At 40.8% G+C, this 20484-nt stretch overlaps 1 protein-coding gene across 1 annotated transcript in view; it reads left to right on the forward strand.

The window, feature by feature from the left end:
• The window catches only part of ddx24 (DEAD (Asp-Glu-Ala-Asp) box helicase 24), a 47503-nt gene that overhangs the window by 20557 nt on the left and 6462 nt on the right, over positions 1-20484 (forward strand). The window contains exons 5-7 of the mRNA XM_072274620.1: positions 9077-9592; positions 14924-14999; positions 17329-17517. Coding sequence (XP_072130721.1) covers positions 9077-9592; positions 14924-14999; positions 17329-17517 — 781 coding nt within the window. The remainder of the gene's footprint in view (positions 1-9076; positions 9593-14923; positions 15000-17328; positions 17518-20484) is intronic.

Here is a 20484-nt window from a genome sequence, read left to right on the forward strand (position 1 = left end):
AATCTTTGTATCATCAGCAAATTTGCTGATCCAATTTACCACATTATCATCCAGATCATTGATATAGATGACAAATAGCAATGGACCCAGCACTGATCTCTGTGGCACACCACTAGTCACAGGCCTCCACTTTGAGAAGCAATCCTCCATTACCACTCTCTGGCTTCTTCCATTGAGCCAATGTCTAATCCAATTTGCTACCTCTCCATGTATACCTAGTGACTGAATCTTCCTAACTAACCTCCCATGTGGGACCTTGTCAGAGGCCTTACTGAAGTCCATATAGACAACATCCACTGCCTTCCCTTCATCCACTTTCCTGGTAACCTCCTCAAAAAACTCTAACAGATTGGTTAAACATGACCTACCACGCACAAAGCCATGTTGACCCTCCCTAATAAGTCCCTGTCTATCGAAATACTTGTAGGTCCTATCTCTTAGTAGTCCTTCCAATAATTTACCTACTACCGACGTCAAACTTACCAGCCTATAATTTCCCGGGTTACTTTTACAGCCTTTTTTAAACAACAGAACAACATGAGCTATCCTCCAATCCTCCGGCACTTCACCCGTAGATACCGACGTTTTAAATATATCTGCCAGGGCCCCTGCAATTTCAACACTAGTCTCCATGAAGGTCCAAGGGAATACCATGTCAGGTCCTAGGGATTTATGTACTCTGATTTGCCTCAAGATAGCAAGCACCTCCTCCTCTTCAATTTGTATAGGTTCCATGACCTCACTACTTGTTTGCCTTATTTCCATTGACTCCATGCCAGTTTCCTTAGTAAATACAGATGTAAAGAACCCATTTAAGATCTCCATTTCTTTTGGTTCCATACATAGCCGACCACTCTGATCTTCAAGAGGACCAATTTTATCCGTTACTATCCTTTTGCTCTTAATATACCTGTAGAAGCTCTTTGAATTATCCTTCACCTTGACTGCCAAAGCAACCTCATGTCTTTTAGCGCTCCTGATTTCCTTCTTAAGTTTTTTTGGCACTTTTTATACTCCTCAAGCACCTTATTTGCCCTATTTCCTATACATGTCATTCATTTCTCTTTTTTATATCTGAGTTCCAGTATCCCTTGCGAACCAAGGTTCCTTATTCGTATTCACTTTGCCTTTAATCCTGACAGGAACGTAAAAACTCTGCACTCTCAAAATTTCTCCTTTGAAGGCCTCCCACTTACGAATCACATCCTTGCCAGAGAACAACCTGTCCCAATCCACGCTTTTTAGATCCTTTCTCATTTCTTCAAATCTGGCCTTTTTTCAGTTTAGTACCTCAACCCGAGGACCAGATCTGTCTTTATCCATGATCAAGTTGAAACTAATGGTGTTATGGTCACTGGAACCAAAGTGTTCCCCAACACACACTTCTGTAAACTGTCCTAACTCGTTTCCTAATAGGAGATCTAATATTGCATCCCCTCTAGTTGGTACCTCTATTTAGAAAACTTTCCTGAACACATTTCACAAACTCTAACCCATCTAGACCTTTAACAGCATGGGAGTCTCAAATCAATATGTGGAAAATTAAAATCCCCTACTATCACAACTTTATGTTTCAGGCAGTTGTCTGCTATCTCTCTGCAGATTTGCTCCTCCAATTCTCGCTGACTGTTGGGTGGTCTATAATACAACCCCCACCCTTCATTGCTCTGCCTCTATCACGTCTGAAACATCGGAACCCTGGAACATTAAGCTGCCAGTCCTGTCCCTCCTGCAGCTAAGTTTCACTAATGGCTAGAATGTTGTAATTCCATGTGTCAATCCACGCTTTCAGCTCATCTGCCTTACCCACAATACTCCTAGCATTGAAATAGACACACCTCAGAAGATTATTACCACCACACACAACCCTTCTATGTGTGACTTTGCATGAACTTTTGACATCATTTATTTTCACCCCCGCTCCACTATTTGCAATTGCAATAAATCTAAGTTTTCAGTCACATTTTGCAAATAAAACTGAGATATATCAGCATAATTTGATTTGTGACATTGGGTGAGTAAATGTTTGCCAGGACCTTTTACGCCTTAGGAAACAGGACATTAAGGTGTCAAAGGATGGTATCTGTAACAATATAGTATTCCAAGACTAGTATGTTAGTATGTCAGAAAGCAAAGAAGATGAAAATCTTGAAACATTATAATCATGATTTTAAAGATGCTGGAATCTGGGAACAAAACAAAAATAAAGATTACCTTAAGACCATAAGACATAGGGGCAGAATTAGGCCATTCAGTCCATCGAGTTGCTGCGCTATTCCATCATGGCTGAGCCCAGATCCCACTCAACCCCATCCACCTGCCTTCTCGCCATATCCTTTGATGCCCTGACCAATCAGGAATCGATCAACTTCCACTTTAAATAAACACATGGACTTGGCCTCCACTGCAGCCTGTGGCAGAGCATTCCACAGATTTACTACTCTGGCGAAAATAATTCCTCCATACCGCTGTTCTAACAGTCACCCCTCAGTTTTGAGGCTGTGCCCTCTAGTTCTGGATACCCACACCGTTAAGAAACATCCTGTCGACATCCACCCTATCGACATCCACCCTATTTAGTCCTTACAACATTCGGTAGGTTTCAGTGAGATCCCCCGCATTCTTCTAAATTTTAGCGAGTACAGGCCCAAAGCTGCCAAATGCTCTTTGTATGTTAACCCCTTCATTCCCAGAATCATCCTCGTGAACCTCCTCTGGACACTCTCCAATGACAACACATCCTTTCTGAGATATGGGGCCCAAAATTGTTGACAATACTGTTGACAAGTGCAGCCTGACTAGTGTCTTATAAAGGCTTAGTATTATCTCCTTGCTTTATATTCTATTCCCTTTGAAATAAATGCCAACATTGCGTTTGCCTTCTTTACCACGGACTCAACCTGTAAATAACCTTATGGGAGTCTTGTACGAGGACTGCTCAGTCCCTCTACACCTCTGATGTTTGAACCTTTTCCGCATTTAAATAATAGTCCACACTATTGTTCCTTTTACCAAAATGCATTATCATACATTCCCAACTCTGTATTCCATCTAACAACACACACAAAAAATGCTGGTGAACGCAGCAGGCCAGGCAGTGCCTATAGGAAGAGGTACATTCGACGTTTCCGGGTCTTGGCCTGAAACGTCAACTGTGCTTCTTCCCATAGATGCTGCCTGGCCTGTTGCGTTCACCAGCATTTTTTGTGTGTTGCTTGAATTTCCAGCACCTGCAGATTTCCTGGTGACTATTCCATCTGCCACTTTTTTGCCCATTCTTCCAATTTGTCTGAGTCCTGCTGCAATTGCATTGCATCCTCAGCACTACCTACCCCTCCACCTATCTTCATATCATACGCAAACTTTGCCACAAAGCCATCAATTCCATTATCTAAATCACTGACAAACAATGTGAAAAGCAGCAGTCCCAATAGTGACCCCTGAGGAACACCACTGGTCACCAGCAGCCAACAAGAAAAGGCCCCTTTATTCCCATTCACAGCCTCTTTCCTGTCAGCCATTCCACTACCCATGCCAGTATCTTTCCTGTAATGCTATAGGATAGGATTTTATCTTGTTAAGCAGCCTTGTGTGTGGCACCCTACCCAATGCCTTCTGAAAATCCAAGAAAATTGATCCGGAATTGGCTTGCCCACAGAAGGCAAAGAATGGTTGTAGATGGGTCATATTCTGTATGGAGTTTGGTGACCAGTGGTGTGCCTCAGAGTCTGTTCTGGGACCCCTTCTCTTTGTGATTTATAAAAATGACCTAGATGAGGAAGTGGAGGGATGGGTTAGTAAATTTGCTGATGACACAAAGGTTGGGAGTGTTGTGGATAGTGTGGAGGGCTGTCAGAGGTTACAGTGGAACATTGATAGGATGCAAAACTGGGCTGAGAAGTGGCAAATGGAGTTCAACCCAGATAAATGTGAAGTGGTTCATTTTAGTAGGTCGAATATGATGGCAGAATATAGTGTTAATGGTAAGACTCTGGGTTGTGTGGAGGATCAGAGGGATCTTGGGGCCAGAGCCCATAGGACACTCAAAGCTGCAGCGCAGATTGTCTCTGTGGTTAAGAAGGCATACAGTGCATTGGCCTTCATCAACTGTGGGATTGAGTTTAAGAGCCGAGAGGTAATGTTATGGCTGTATAGAACCCTGGTCAGACCCCACTTGGAGTACTGTGCTCAATTCTGGTCATCTTACCTCAAGAAGGATGTGGAAACCATAGAAAGGGTGCAGAGGAGGCGTACAAGTATGTTGTCTGGATTGGGGAGTATGCCTTATGAGAAAAGGTTGAGTGAACTCGGCCTTTTCTCCTTGGAGCGACGGAGGATGAGAGGTGACCTGATAGAGGTGTATAAGATGATGAGAGGCATTGATTATGGGGATAGTCAGAGGCTTTTCCCCATGGCTGAAATGACTTAACATGAGAGGGCACAGTTTTAAGGTGCTTGGAAGTAGGTACAGAGGGGATGTTGGGTAGCTTTTTACGCAGAGTGGTGAGTGCGTGGAATGGGCTGCTGGCGACTGGTGGAGGTGGATATGATAGGGTCTTTTAAGAGGCTCCTGGATAGGTACATGGAGCTTAGAAAAATAGAGGGCTCTGGGTAACCCTAGGTAATTTCTAAAGTACATGTTCGGCACAACATTGTGGGCCAAAGGGCCTGTTTGTGCTGTAGGTTTTCTATGTTTCTAAAATGACATCCATTGCCTCTCCTTTGTCCACCCTGCTTGTTACTTCTTCGAAGATCTCTAACAGGTTTGTCAGGCAAGATTTCCCTTCATAGAAACCATGCTGACTTTATTTTATCATTAGTCTCCAAGTACCCCGAAAACCTCATCCTTAATAATCGACTCCCAACACTTTCCCAACCACTGAGGTTAGGCTAACTGACAGATGCAAAGTACCGATTAAGTTAATCTGCCAGTTCTTTGTCCCCCATTACTACCTCTTCAGCTTACATGTCTTGCCTCAACAGATATTGTTTGGCCCACTGGATTCTTCAAGTGTTGTGCTTTTTGTGTTAGTATGTCAGTTCATGTGCTGAAGGCCTGTGGTGAAGTTTCAGTCGACCATTATCTGACTGCACAAGATGTGAGTTCTAAAGTTACAAAGTAAATTTTATTATCAAAGTTCATATATATCACCATATATAACCCTGAGATTCATTTTCCTGTGGGCGTGCTCAGCAAATCAATACAATAGTAGCTATCACAAGTTCAATGAAGGATCAGTCCTGTTATAGGCTATACATTGGTATAAGACAATAAAGCACAAAGAAATGGGGTACAAATGGCCAGTTCCCTGCAATAAAATATATTTGTGAATTAGCTGATAAGACTATTAAATATTGGAGCAGATTTAAGCTATTTCACCCATTAAGTCAGCTCTGCAGTTCATCATGGCTGATCCAATTTTCCTCTCAGCCCCAATCTCCTGCCTCCTCCCTGTATCCCTTCAGGTCCTGACCAATCAAGAATATATAAACCTCTGCCTTAAATATACATAAAGACTTGGCCTCCACATCTGTCTGTTGTAAAGAATTCCATAGATTCACCCTTCTCAGGCTAAAGAAATTCCTCATCTCCATTATAAAAGGACAACCCTCTATTTTGAGGCTGTGTCCGCTGGTCTTAGCCTCTCCCACCTTAGGAAACATCCTCTCCACCTCCAGTCTATCAAGGCCTTTCACCATTCGATAGGTTTCAATGAGGTCACCCCTCATTCTTCTGAATTTCAATGAATACAGGCCCAGAGCCATCAAAAGTTCTTTATGTGACAAGCCATTCAATCCTGGAACTTTCGTGAACCTCCTTTGAACCCTCTCCAGTTTCAGCACATCCTTTCTAAGACAAAAGGGCCCAAAACTGCTCACAATATTCCAGTGCTTTATAGAGACTCTTCCTCGCCAGTGCTGTATAAAGTCTCAATATTATTATCTTTGCTTTTATATTCTAGTCCTCTTGAAATGAATGCCAACATTGCATTTGCCATCCTGACCACAGACTGCACCTGTAAATTAACCTTTTTGGTAAACCTCCGCCAGGACTCCCAAGTCCCATTGGCCCTCAGTTCTTTGCATTTTCTCTCCATTTAGAAAATAGTCAACCCTTTCATTTCTTCTACCAAAGTGCATAACTATAGACTTCCTGACACTGTATTCCATCTGCTGTTTCTTTGCTCATTCTCCTAATCTGTCTACGTCATTCTGTAGCCTCTCTACTTACTCAAAACTACCTGCCCCTCCACCTGTCTTCATATCATCTGCAAACTTTGCAACAAAGCCATCAATTCCATCATCCATATTGCTGACATATTAACGTAAGAAGAATCAGTCCCAACACAGACCCCTGGGGAACACTATTAACCACCGGCAGCCAGCCAAAAAAAGGTCTCGTTATTCCCACTCTTTGGATTTCTGCCAATTAGGCACTGCTTTGTCCATGCTAGTATCTTTCCTGTAATACCATGAGCCTGCTCATAGCTTGTTAAGCAGCCTCATTCATGTGTGACACCTTGTAAAGACCTTCTGAAGATCCAAGTACACAACATCAACTGATGTTTATCCTTCTTGTTATTTCTTCAAAGAATGCCAACAGGTTTGTCAGGCAAGACTTTCCCTTGAGTAAACCATGCTCACTACGGTTTATTTTATCGTGTGCCTCCAGGTTCCCTGAGAGCTCATCCTTATTAATCAACTCTTAATATTAAACATCTTCCCAACCATTGAGGTCAGACTAACTGGCCTGTAGTTTCATTTCTTCTGCCACCCTCTGTTCTTGAAGAGTGGAGTGACACTTGTAAATTTCCAGTCTTCCCGAACCATTCTGGAATCTAGAAAAGACCATTTCTAATGCCTCCACAATTTCTTCAGCCACCTCTTTCATAACCCTGGGTGTACACAATCTGGTCCAAGTGACTTACCTACCTTCGGATCTTTCATTTTCCCAAGAACCTTCTCCCTATTAATGGTAACTTCACACATTTCATGACGCCTGACACCTGGAACTTACTGCTAGTGTCTTCCACGGTGAAGGCTGATGGAAAATACTAATTCAGTTCATTCACTATTTTGTTGTCCCCCATTACTACCTCACTAGCATCGTTTTCCAGTGGACCACTATCCACTCTCGTCTCTCTCTCTTATCTATCTGAAGAAACTTTTAGTATCCTCTTTAATATTATTGGCTAGCTTACTTTTGTATTCCATCATTACATTAATAATTCTTTTAGTTGCCTGCTGTTGGTTTTTAAAAGCTTTCCAATCCTCTAATTTCCTACTAATTTTTGCTCTATTATGTGCCCTCGCTTTAGCTTTTATGTTGGCTTTAATTAATTCCCTTTCTTTGGCTTTTGTATAACCTTTAATAAATCAGTTCGTGGAGTTCTTCTAATTCAGTTTCAGGTTTATTGTCATCTGACTGTACTTACATACAACTGAATGAAACAATGCTCTTCTGGACCATAGTGTACCCACAAAATATATATCACACACAGCACATAAAGCACACAAATAAGTTAATATAAATTATAATTCAAAGTACATGCAGTGAGCAGTACAGGTAAACAATTAATGGCAAACTACTGGGCTAAAAGGAGTGTTGCAGGAATGCTAGGAAAATAGGAGGTTTCAGAGAGATAACTTTAGTCGGGTAGGGAATGATATTGCTAAAGAATGTGGAGTGTTTGATCTAAGGATAAGTCCTTCAGTAGTTCATCTGGTTGTAGCTCCATGGAAGCTTGTATGGCCTGACCTAGACTGGCATTTGTTAGAGGTAAGAAGGAAAGGAAAATATAAAACTGATTTGGTAAGTGCATTTAACTGTCATGTGATGGAAAAGTATAGTGATTACACTCAGACTTATATGGATGGTGCTAAGGAACCTGAAACAAGAATGACAGGGTTTGGGGTGGCTATACCAGCAAAAGAAATAGGAATCAGCAGAAGAACATCTAATAAGTTAAGGGTAAATACAGTAGAGATGCTGGCAGTGTTGATTGTGTTGCGATGGGTGGAGAAAGCTAGACAAGTCAAAGTGTTGATATGCTCAGATTCATCCTCAGTTCTAGCAAATTTAAGGTCTTTTCACTCAAACAGTCGGCAAGATGTACTTCATGAAAACCTTCAGTTAGTCACAAGAATTGCAAATCAGGGAGGTCAGGTAAAATTTCTATGGGTTCCAGCAAATGTATGGGTGAAGGGGAATGAGGGGGTGGATGAGTTGGCAAAGAGGGCGTTAAAGAAAGAAAATATAGAAATGCACATTAGTATCTGTAAAGCAGAGGTTAAGTGTGTAATCTGAGAAAAAATCAACCAAAAGTGGCAAGAAAGATGGGACAGGGAGGGGAAAGGGAGGCATTTATATCAAATACAAAAGAGTGTTGCAGGTACTAGGGTAGGTAATGGAAACAGAAGAGAGGAAACTGTGTGGACTAGTTTAAGGCTGGGACACTGTGCATTAAACAAAACATTGAAAATGATAGGGAAACACCAGACAGGATTGTGTGAGGAATGTCAGGAAGAGGAGTCAGTAGAACATGTAGTTCTGAGTTGCAGGAAGTATGGGATACAGACGGAGATAATGAGAATTAATGTAAGGGAATTGGGGATGCAGGAATTCACATTAAAAGGGTTGCTGGACATGGGTGAGGGAGCACAGTTCAGGGTATTTTCAGCTTTCTTAAGGGTTACAGGGGTTTTTTATAGGATATGATGGATAAGCAGGAATAGGGTACTAGGACGGCCAGTTCTGGGAGGATAAAGTGTAGGTTGGGGGGGGGGTGGGGGATGTGTGTGTGTGTGAGAGAGAGAGAGAGATTGGGTGAAGGGATTTGGAATGTAAGTCTATTGCACACTCCGGAGCAGAAGGTGGCGGTGATCCACCATTAAGCTGGGTGCTCACCACCGTAAAACGAGACGGGGAAGACGTACAGGTAAACAGCTTGCTGATCTAGTGACTAGTCCCGGTGAGGTCAGGCTCTTCAAATTATAGATGTATTAAAGAGAAAGTGGATTACTCCATAACCTGATAAACTCTTGAGTAATTTTGTCTCTTGTCTTTTTGATAAAGGTGCCTGGTAATTGATGAGGCAGATCGCATGGTTGAAAAAGGACATTTTGCAGAACTTTCTCAACTTCTGGAGCTCCTACAAGATAAAGAATATCATCCAAAAAGAAGGACTTTTATATTTTCTGCCACTTTAACAATGGTTCATCAAGTTCCTACAAGAATGTTGGGAAAGAAGAATACCAAAAAAATAAACACAGAAACAAAGTTAGAAGCTCTGATACACAAAGTAGGCCTCAGAGGAAAACCCAAAGTCATTGATTTATCCAGGAAAGAGGGCACAGTCGAAACCCTCACTGAAACCAGAATCCAATGTGAGGTAGAGGAAAAAGACATTTACCTCTATTATTTCTTACTTCAATATCCAGGCCGAACTATGGTCTTTGCAAATAGTATAGATTGTATCAAGCGTCTAAATGCACTCCTTACTATTTTGGAATGTTGTCCTCTGCCGCTACATGCAAACATGCACCAGAAACAGAGGTTGAAGAATTTAGAGAGATTTGCTGAAAGAGAAAGGTGAGCTCGCTAACTTGAAATAGAAGTATGCTCAGTGCCCATTTATACAGAACCTCCTGGCCACTGAGTGTATGTTCGTAATCTGCTGCTAGTAATCTGTAGTCTATCCACTTCAAGGTTCGATGTGTTGTGTGTTCAACAAACTGCACACCATTGTTGTAATGCATGGCTATTTGAGTTACTGTCGCCTTCTGCAGACAGCTGAGCCTGGTAGTGGATGGTTGCATCCCTGGTGGCTTGTGGCTGCATGGGTTGGTGCTGAATTTGTTGTTTGTCATCTATATCAGCAATCTGGATGATAATTTAGATTATGAAGACACGCAGTCCTCTTTTATTGTCATTTAGTAATGCATGCATTAAGAAATGATACAATATTTCCTCCGGTGTGATATCACAAAACACAGGATAGACCAAGACTGAAAAAACTGACAAAACCACATAATTATAACATATAGTTACAACAGTACAACAATACCATAACTTGATGAAGAAGTCCATGAGCACAGTAAAAAGTTCAAAGTCTCTCGAAGTCTTTAAAAATAGGATCATCAAGTTTGCAGATGACCCCAAGATTGGAGGCATGGTGGCAGCGAGGAAGAATTATCAATGCTTGCAGTAGAATCTGGACCAGCTGGGAAAATAGACTGAGACCGACAGATGGAATTTAAAGCAGATAAGTGTGAGGTGTTGCTCTTTGGGAGAACCAACCAGGTTAGGACTTGTGTGGTGAGTGATACGGCACTGAGGAGTGCAGTAGAACCGAGGGATCTGGAAATACTTCCGTGAAAGTAGTATCACAAGTGGGTAGGGCCCTAAAGAGAGTTTTTAGCACATTGGCCTTCATAAATCTAAGTATTGAGTACAGGAATTGGGATGTTATATTGAAGTTATATAAGATATTGGTGAGGCCTAATTTGGTGTATGGTGTGCAGTCTGGTTACCTATCTGCAGGAAGGATATCAATAGGATTGAAAGAGTACAGAGAAAATTTGCAAGGATGTTGCCAGGACTTGAGGACATGAGTTATAGGGAAAGATTGAATAGGTTATGAGTTAATTCTGTGGACCGTAGGAGAACGAGGGGAGATTTGATAGAGGTATACAAAATTATGTGGAGTATAGCTAGTGTAAATGCAAGCAGGCTTTTTCCACTGAGGTTGGGTGAGACTAGAACTATCAGTCATGGGTTAAGGGTGAAAGGTGAAATGTTTAAGGGGAACATGAGAAATTTCTTCACTCAGAGGGTGTGAGAGTGTGGAATGAGCTGCCAGCAGAAGAGGGGATGTAGGTTCAGTTTCAACTTTTAAGAGAAATTTGGATAGGTACATGGATGGGAGAGGTATGGAGGGCTATGGCTGGGTGCAGGTTAATGGAATTAGGTAGAGTAATAGTTTGTTCTAAGCTAAATGGGCTGAAGGGCCTGTTTCTATTCAGTAGTGTCTATGACTCAATAAAAATATTCTTCTTCATGTGCCTTGCACATTACACGCTTGGGCGATCATGGCTCTCTACATCGAACGATCCCTGGCAGCGTCAATGATATCTCGCACACTTAGATCTGTTAGTTCTTTCACAGTGTTCACAGTGTTCATATTTTCTTCTTTGCCTTCCTCTTCCGTGTTTCCCAGGCATTCGGCCTTGTAATGTAAGGCATTCTATTTCTCCCTTTCTGATGACATGGCCCAGGAATTTAAGCTTCCTCTCATTTAATGTTCTCATTAAAGATCTTTTTGTATGGGCACGTTGGAGTACTGTCTCATTAGTTACCCTATCTCTATATGAAATTTTCAGTATTCTTCTAAGAAACCACATTTCTGTTGCTTCTAAGTTTCTTTGGAGTTCTGGTGTTATAGTCCATGTTTCGGAAGCTTTCAGCAAGATTGACCAGATGTAACATTTTAGTAGCCTAAGCCTTGTCATAGAAATGTGTCTGTTGGTAAAAATGCGTTTCATTTTTTGGAAGTTGGTTTTGGCAATGGCAATTCTTCTTCTTATTTCTACTTTTAGCATCTTGTGATAGAAAGCTACCAAGGTAATTAAAGCTGGTCTTTTGTTTAATCTCTTGGTTACCAATGTACAATTGGCAGTTGGGAGTATCCTGCTGTTTTGATATTACCATACATTTGGTTAGACCAAAGTCTGCACTTGTTTGTACTACTTTGTCTAGGAGAATCTGTAGGTCTTCTGCAGCACTTGCTATTAGGGTAGTATCGTCTGCGTATCCTTTATTGTTAACGTTAACACTTCCAATTTTTATCCCATCTAGGTCTTCCATTTCTCTGAGAATCATTTCACTATAGATATTAAATAATTCAAGTGAGGCAATGCATCCCTGTCTAACTCCTCTTTGAATTTTAGTCCAACTGCTTATATTATCGTCAATTTTTACTGCCGCCGTTTGTTTCCAATATAAATTTTGAAGCAGTTGTTGGTCCCTTCCGTCAATGTTTAGTTTAGTGAGAAATTGAAATAATTTTTCATGTTGCACTTTGTCAAATGCTTTAGTGAAATCAATAAAACATAAAAAGACACCATTTTGATACTCAATTGCCCTTTCTGAAAGCATTCGTAGTATGAAAATTGCATTCCTAGTTCCTCTATCCTCAATAAATCCATATTGCAGTTTAGAAGTTTCTGGTCTTAACTTGTTTTTAATTTGTCTCAGAACAATTCTCAACAAAATCTTTATTATGTGACTCATAAGACTGATTGTTCTATAATTTTCGCAGTCAATAGTTCCAGGAATTTTTGGCAGAGTTATAAATACTGATTTCAAGAGGTCGTCAGGCAAGACACCAGACTCATATATGACATTAAACAGTTCAAAAAGAATATCTATGCTCAGATCTTCTAGGGCTTGTATTATGTCCACTGAAATTTCATCAGGTCCAGTGGCTTTACCATGTTTCATGCTTTTCATTGCTTTAGTTATTTCTTCTTTGGTAATAGGTGGACCAGAATTAGGGTGTTTAATATCTGGGGGTTCCCCTCTATTATCCTCAAACAGCTGCTTTATATACTGAATCCACCTCTCACATACTTTATCTGGATCTGTTAGTATGGATCCATCTGCTGATCTTATGCATCCTGCAGAGGAGGTTTTCTTAATTCCAGTAATTTCCTTAATTTTCTTGTGCATTTCTTTGGTGTTGTTAATATGGCCTTCTACTTCATTGCATTTTTGATTCAGCCATTCTTCCTTTGCAATATTGCACAATTGTCTGATCTGTCTGTCCAGCTTTCTGTTTTGCGCTTCATTATTCTTCACTAACCTTCTTTGTTCCATCAGAACCAACATTTCTTGGGTTATCCGCCCTTGTTGGTGTGTTGGATTTCTTGTACTGGGATTATCCCCTCTGCTGATTGCTGTATAGCATATTTAAATCTGTCCCAAATAGCTGTTTTTTTGTTTTCATTGAGGTGTTCTTCTACAGCTGTCTTGAATCGTTGCTTAAGTATGTTATCTTTTTTAAGTTCTCCCAACATATACTTTCTCTTTTTTCCACATTTCAGTTACATATGCAGTTGACCTCCATTGTTTTGATGGTAGCTATTACTGGATGGTGGTCTGAACCACAGTCTGCTCCTGGGTAGGCTTAGGAATTTGTGATATTATTTCTAAAGCTTTCATTGATGGTAATGAAATCTATTTGGTTCCTTGTTCTATCTCCAGGGCTAATCCAAGTACACAATCTACGTGGATGGTTTTTATACCAAGTATTGGTGATCACTTGGTTGTTTCTGACACACCAATCAGTAAACCTTTCTCCATTTTCATTTTTCTCCACTAATCCAAAGGGTCCTATTATGTTATCAACCCTCTCCTGTTCAACTTTTGGTGTTAAAATCTCCCATGACTAGTTCTGTATCCTGAGATTTACACTGCTTATAAGCATTGCCGAGATCTTCATAAAACTTGTTGATATCCTCTTCATCCGCATCATTTGTTGGCATGTAGGCTTGGATTATGCTAATGTTAAAAGGGTTACCCCTTAATCTAACTAAAAGCAGCCGATCGGATATCGCCCAGTATCCCATAAGACATTTTGATACTTGTTTGTTTAAAATAATTCCAACTCCATACATATGTAGTTGACCTCCAGAATACATTATCAGAGAACTATTCTTAGTCGGTCCATCTAATTTCTGACAGATATCAATTTCCAACCTTTTCATTTCATTTAATGTGTTGTCCAACTTTCCTTTCTGGTGAAGTGTACGGATGTTCCATGTTGCTACCCTTAGCCTTTCCCTATTGCTTACAGTCTCTGGATGACGGTCTGGTGTCACCTGCAGCACATGACTACCCCTACCGAGCAAGGTGTTGTTCTGTTGATTAGAATCAACCCCATTCACGCTGTTGTCTGGTTTCCTTCTTTTGTTTCTTTCCATGATTGACTAGGCAGATATTACAACAGTGGTTTGCCATTGCCTTCTGTTGCCGCAGTGCTCATCTAACTAGAGCATTTGACCTCTACTGGTGTATGGGGTGGTGTCCTGACTAAATATCAGCAAATGCCAATAGCAATTATATAGCTTCTCCCTCCCAAGACAACTCCGCCTTCATGTAGGGCTTAGGTCCTGGTGCACCCTGTCTCGCTGAAGGAGCTCAGTCAATGGCGAATGTTTGACGCCAGAGAAATAACCAGACCAATGGTGGTGGTGTCACCTAAAATCACTGAAGTCTCCGGCAGCAGGGGGATGGATTCCAAGCTTTGGTGGAGGATTGTCTTTGTACAACAGCAGCAAAGGTTGGGTGACATCTAATAAAAATATATAAATTGCAAAATATAAATCATACAAAAAAGGAATAATGGGTGTTCATGGAGCACTCAGAAATCTGATGGGGTAAGGGAAAAAGTTGTTTCTAAATTATTGTGTGGGTCTTCGGGCTCCTGTACCTCCTCCCTCATGATAGTAAAATGAAGAGGGCATGTTCCAAATGGTGAGGGTATTTAATGATGGATGCTACTTTCTTGAGTTACCACCTCTTAAATATGTCCTTGATGTTGTGGAGGGTTGTGCTTATGATGGAGCTGGCTGACTCCATAACAGTCTGCAGCTTCTTGCCATCCCATGCATTGTAGGCTCTATAACAAGCAGTCAAAATGCTCTCTACTGTACATATATAAAAGTTTGTAAGTCTTTGTTAACACTCCAAACCTCCTCAAACTCCTAATGAGTAGAGCCTCTGGAATGCCTTCCTCATGATTGCATTGGAGTTTTGGGCCCAGGGCAGATCCTGTGGGATGTTGACCTAGGAACTTGAAGCTGCCTGCTCATTATTTTCATTACTGACCACTCAATGTATATTTGTCTCATTGTATTTCAGCTGTGTTTTATTGACCACTGATGTTGCAGCTCGAGGTCTGGACATTCCAAATGTACAGCATGTTATTCATTATCAGGTAGGTTTCAATAGTAAAATCTGAACCTGGTGATGTGTCCTTTTAAAATCTCCCTAAGAAAAACCCTAGCACATCAGAGAATAGACTCAATTCTTGTGCAAACTCCTTTCAGCATTTCATGTACAAATTAGCAAAAGGAATAAACATTATAGGTTTGTTTACCACTGCCATGAAAGTATTTGAAAACTTTGCTTCCATATAAAGAAGAGTGCTCTAAGTACTTGGAACTTGTAGAAGAAAAAAAAATCACAATCTGTTTTTTTGAAAGAACAATTCTCATTTATAACAGTGACCCTACCCTCATTTCTAGATTTTCCCACAAGCGAAAATAATCTCTCCTTATCCATCTTATTATGACCCCTTGTTGTCGATAATAAAAGTAAAATAAAATAACGACCCAGAACGAATGCACTCTTATGACTCAACCACACCTTATTTTACTTGTGCATAAGGAGAACACCATGGCCCTGTCACACATTATTCTGAAGTCTGGACAGAGAAATGCCATTTTATACAGAATTGTCTCACCAATTATGGATATTAACCATTTGGCAAACAATGTATGTTTGAATTCCTTACTTGCAAGAACAATCACGGCATTGCACTATACCAGTTCCCTATTCTCCAAAGTTAGAGTTATTCAACACTACAGTACAGAAATAGGCTTTTTGGCCCATCTAGTACTTGCTGAACTATTATTCTGTCTCGTCCCATCAACCTGCACCTGGACCATAGCCCTCCATTCCCTTGTCATCCATGTACTAATCCAAATTTCTTGTCATTTTATCTTGGCAGTTCTTTGCTTTCTTTCAGTTCCTGGTTTACAGCTATTTCTGGGCTGTTGTTTATATCTTCAGTAGTCTGGATTGATGCAAAATGCTTGTTTTCCATTATTAATTCCTGGTGGCACTTTCTGTAAGACTAAGGCTCAAATTAACTTTGTCAAAACAGATTAAATATCACTGTTTTTACACATTTATATCTATATACTACTAAAACTCTCATGCTCTGTCTGTTTGTGACCTTCAATTAGCGCAAACAGTGCATTACAGTGGCACTTTTTTTTGGCTAAATCAAATTATAATGCGCTAACTTACAGAATGCAGGCAAAGTTCAGGGTTATATATTCGTATAAAATTGCTCATTCGCCAAAATCAACAAGCTCACTTTGACCCGAGAGCCGATCTGCCCTCGTGGAAATCAGGACCGTGACAGCCCGACGCATGTGCACGGTCAGCCTCAGCAGCGACACCTACCGGAGCAAAAGGGCAGGACATCTCTATTTCGAGGGGTCACATTCTGCTAATCACCATCAGCATGTGCAGGATTGGGACAGATCTAACTGCCACCCGTCAATAGCAGATAATTCAATCTTATTGTAATGACGTACTTCGAGACACCCATAAAACCCTTTGCTGCAGTCAAAGTACAGCAGTGACTACATCACGTCCATTTAGGAGAGCGCCAACCACATCATCAAGAATAACCAGCATCCTTTGGTGTTAGTGCTTCGTGTCTTCTATCCAGCATTAGGGTAAAAAAAAATGGTCAGCCTAATTATGCCGCGTGGAAAGGGAAGGGGGACATTATGGTCAAGAGATGACGCCAAATATTGTCGGGAAGCGGCAAGGAGAGGGAGAGAACAAGAATCGGATGAGGCCAGGGCCGCAAGACTCCAGGATCAAAGAGTCAGGACAAAAAAAGATGAGAGAAGAAGAGACAGAGGAGGAGAGGCATGCACGTCTCCAGGATCAGAGACAAACAACAAACAGCGGAAGAGCTGAAGAGACGGGGGATGAAAGGGCTGCACATCTCCAGCATGACAAGAACAGGCACAGGAGGAGCAGAGAGGAAAAGACAAAGGAGCTGAGAAATTCACGTCTCCAGGATCAGAGACAAAGAACACACAGCAGAAAAGATGAAGAGACGGGGAATGAAAGGACTGCATGTCTCCAGAATGACAACGAGAGGCACAAGGGTGGCAGATAAACCAGAAATGATGCCATCAAAGGTGTCCTTCATTAAATGAGCAGCTATATTTGCTTTGCTACGCGTCGTTCTTCTTTAATAAACTGAGATTTTCTACTTCAGTTTCCAAAGCAAGGCGATACCAATAGCATTCAGGAAAATTGAATATTGATTCTAGTCACATCACCTTTCTCTCAAAGGGTGCCCCAATGGGTCATCCCGTTGTCTAGCTCTCTAAATTTTAACCTTTAATCATTCATTTTAATATTATCAATCCAGTTTTCCGATTTGTCTTTTCTATAAGCTTGACACTACCTACATTCAGTTAAACTTCATTAACATTTGTGTGGTTTCCCTACAGATGCCACGCACCACTGAGATCTACGTCCACAGGAGTGGCAGAACAGCTCGAGCCACAAAAGCAGGCCTTGCTTTGATGTTGGTTGGGCCAGGGGACATGGTTCATTTTAAGAAGATATGCAAAGCTTTGGGCAAAGATGAAAATGTCCCACTCTTTCCAGTGCAAGCTAAATGTATGTCTGCAATTCAGGTAAATATCATAAATTTTCACTTACCAGCTTTTGCACCACGTCAAAGAGTTGTAAAACATTATAGCACAGGAACAGGCATCTCAGCCCATCTAGTCCATGTCAAACTATTAATTGGCCATGTCCTATCAACCTTCACCCATACCATAGCCCTCCATACCACTCCCATCCATGTACCTATCCAAATTTCTTTTAAGTGTTGAAATCGAAGTTGCATCTACTACTTAAACTAGCAGCTTGTTCCACATTCTCACCACCTCATTTTCCCCTTAAATGTTTCCCATTTTATCCCTAACCCATGACCTCTAGTCCTAGTCTCACCCAGACTAAGTGGAAAAAGACAGCTTGCAATTACTACACTCCTCATACTTTTGTATACATCTGTAAAATCTCCCCTCATCTTTCTTCTTTCTGTGGAATGAAAGTCTTTACCTATAACTCAGGTCCTCAAGTCCTGGCAACATCCTTGTAAATTTTCTCAAAAAATATCAGGGTGAAAAGCATACTGAGGAATACTGTGCATTAGTTTCAAAACTCAATAAAAGATCCTCAAGTTCAAGTTTAGTTATCATTCAACTGTACAAGAATACAACCAAACAAAACAGAACTTGCTTGGTTAACAGTAGAACTTCATTATTAAATGCCTAAAATAAGTACTTCCTTCACTACTATATATTGTATGTTAATATAAAAGCCACATGTCTGCCCCTTTCTGAACTTCTGCCATAACACTGTGGCTTCCATGATTGCTCTCCTTTCTGCAACTCCACCATTTAGCTGATTTATTGAAAGCAGTTTCACAACTTTCTGCATTGAGATTTGAATTGAGCAAATTACATCATGACATTAGTGTAACCAAATGGTCTACTGCATTTTTAAGAATATCATGCGTATTGTCTGAATTCTACAAAGATTTCCTTTAATTTATGATCTTTGCAGTATTTCTTTGAGGCTAATGAAAGAGGCAGGTTAATATTCACTTTCTAACCTTCAGATTCTTTACTCATGCCAGAATGTGACTTAAGATTTTTTAATGTCATTTCCAGTACACAAGTGTAAAGCAGAACAAAATAGTTACTCTGGATCAGATGTAGCACAGAAAATCACAATAAGATAAAGAACAGAATAATAAAATAAGGCATATTAACTATAAAAATATAAGACAGCTTCTATACATTGATTGCATGTCCATAAAGTTATGCCAGGGATAGGATTGCCTGTACCATAAGACAATAAGACATGGGAGCAGAATTAGGCCATTCAGCCCATCGAGTCTGCTCCACCATTCCATCATGGCTGATCCCGGATCCCACTGAATACCATACGCCTGCCTTCTCACCGTATACTTTGATGCCCTGACCAATCAGGAAATAATCAAATTCCGCCTTAACTATTCCCACAGACTTGGCCTTCACCACAGTCTGTGGCACAGCATTCCACAGATTCACTACTCACTGGCTAAAAAAATTCCTCCTTACCTGTGTTTTAAAAGGTTGCCCTTCAATTGTGAGGTTATGCCCTCCAGTTTTGGGTATCCCCACCATAGGAAACATCCTATCCACGTCCACCCTATCTAGTTCACTCATCAAGTGCAGCCTGACTCCTTTCTTTTGTATTCTATTCCCCTTGAAATAAATACCAACATTGTATTTGCCTTCTTTACCACAGACTCAATCTGTAAATTAACCTTCTGGGAGTCTTGCATGAGTCCCTCTGCACCTCTGATGTTTGAACCTTCTTCTATTTAGATAGTAGTCCACACTATTGTTCCTTTTACCAAAATGCAATTGTTACATGGTTATGTGGTTATAAATGCCAAGGAAAGGGAATATAAGATAGCAAAAATGAGTGGGAAGGTGGATATAACCATATAACAATTACAGCACGGAAACAGACCATCTCGTCCCTTCTAGTCCTTGCCGAACTCTTACCCTATCCTAGTCCCACCGACCTGCACTCAGCCCATAACCCTCCATTCCTTTCCTGTCCATGTAGCTATCCAATTTAACTTTAAATGACAACATCGAACCTGCCTCAACCACTTCTGCTGGAAGCTCGTTCCACACAGCTACCACTCTCTGAGTAAAGAAGTTCCCCCTCATGTTACCCTTAAACTTTTGCCCTTTAACTCTCAACTCATGTCCTCTTGTTTGAATCTCCCCCACTCTCAATGGAAAAAGCCTATCCACGTCAACTCTATCAATCCCCCTCATAATTTTAAATACCTCTATCAAATCCCTCCTCAACCTTCTACACTCCAAAGAATAAGGACCCAACTTGTTCAACCTTTCTCTGCAACTTAGGAGATGAAACCCAGGTAACATCTTCTCTGTACTCTCTCAATTTTGTTGACATCTTTCCTATAATTTGGTGACCAGAACTGTACTGGATGCTTGGGAAGCTTTTAATATCCAGCAAAAGGCAACTAAAAAATCTTTAAGAAAGGAAAATGTGAAATATGAGGGCAGACTAGCATATAATATAAAACAGGATACCAAAAATTTTTTCGGTTATATAAAGAGTAAAAGGGAGTTGAGAGTTGACATTGGACTACTGGAAAATGATGTTGCTGAGGTAGTGATGGGTAGTAAAAAATGGCAGATGAACTTAATGGGTACTGTGCATCTGTCTTCACTGTGGAAGACACTAGCAGTGTGCCAGAGGTCTGTGAGTGTCAGGGAGCAGGAGTGAGTGTCATTGCTATTACAAAGGAAAAAGTGCTAGGCAAACTCAAAGGTCTAAAGGTGGTTAAGTCAGCTGGGCCAGATGGACTACATCCCAGAGTCCTGAGAGAGGTTGCTGAAGACATAATGGATACATTGGTCATGATCTTTCAGGAATCATTTGATTCTGACATGGTCCTGGAGGACTGGAAGTTTGCAAATGTCACTCCACTCTTTAAGATATGAGGAAGGCAAAACAAAGGAAATTATAGGCCAAGTTAGCCTAAGCATGGTTGGGAAAGTGTT

Source organism: Mobula birostris, chromosome 1 (assembly GCF_030028105.1).
Source record: "Mobula birostris isolate sMobBir1 chromosome 1, sMobBir1.hap1, whole genome shotgun sequence".
Lineage (NCBI taxonomy): Eukaryota > Metazoa > Chordata > Chondrichthyes > Myliobatiformes > Myliobatidae > Mobula > Mobula birostris.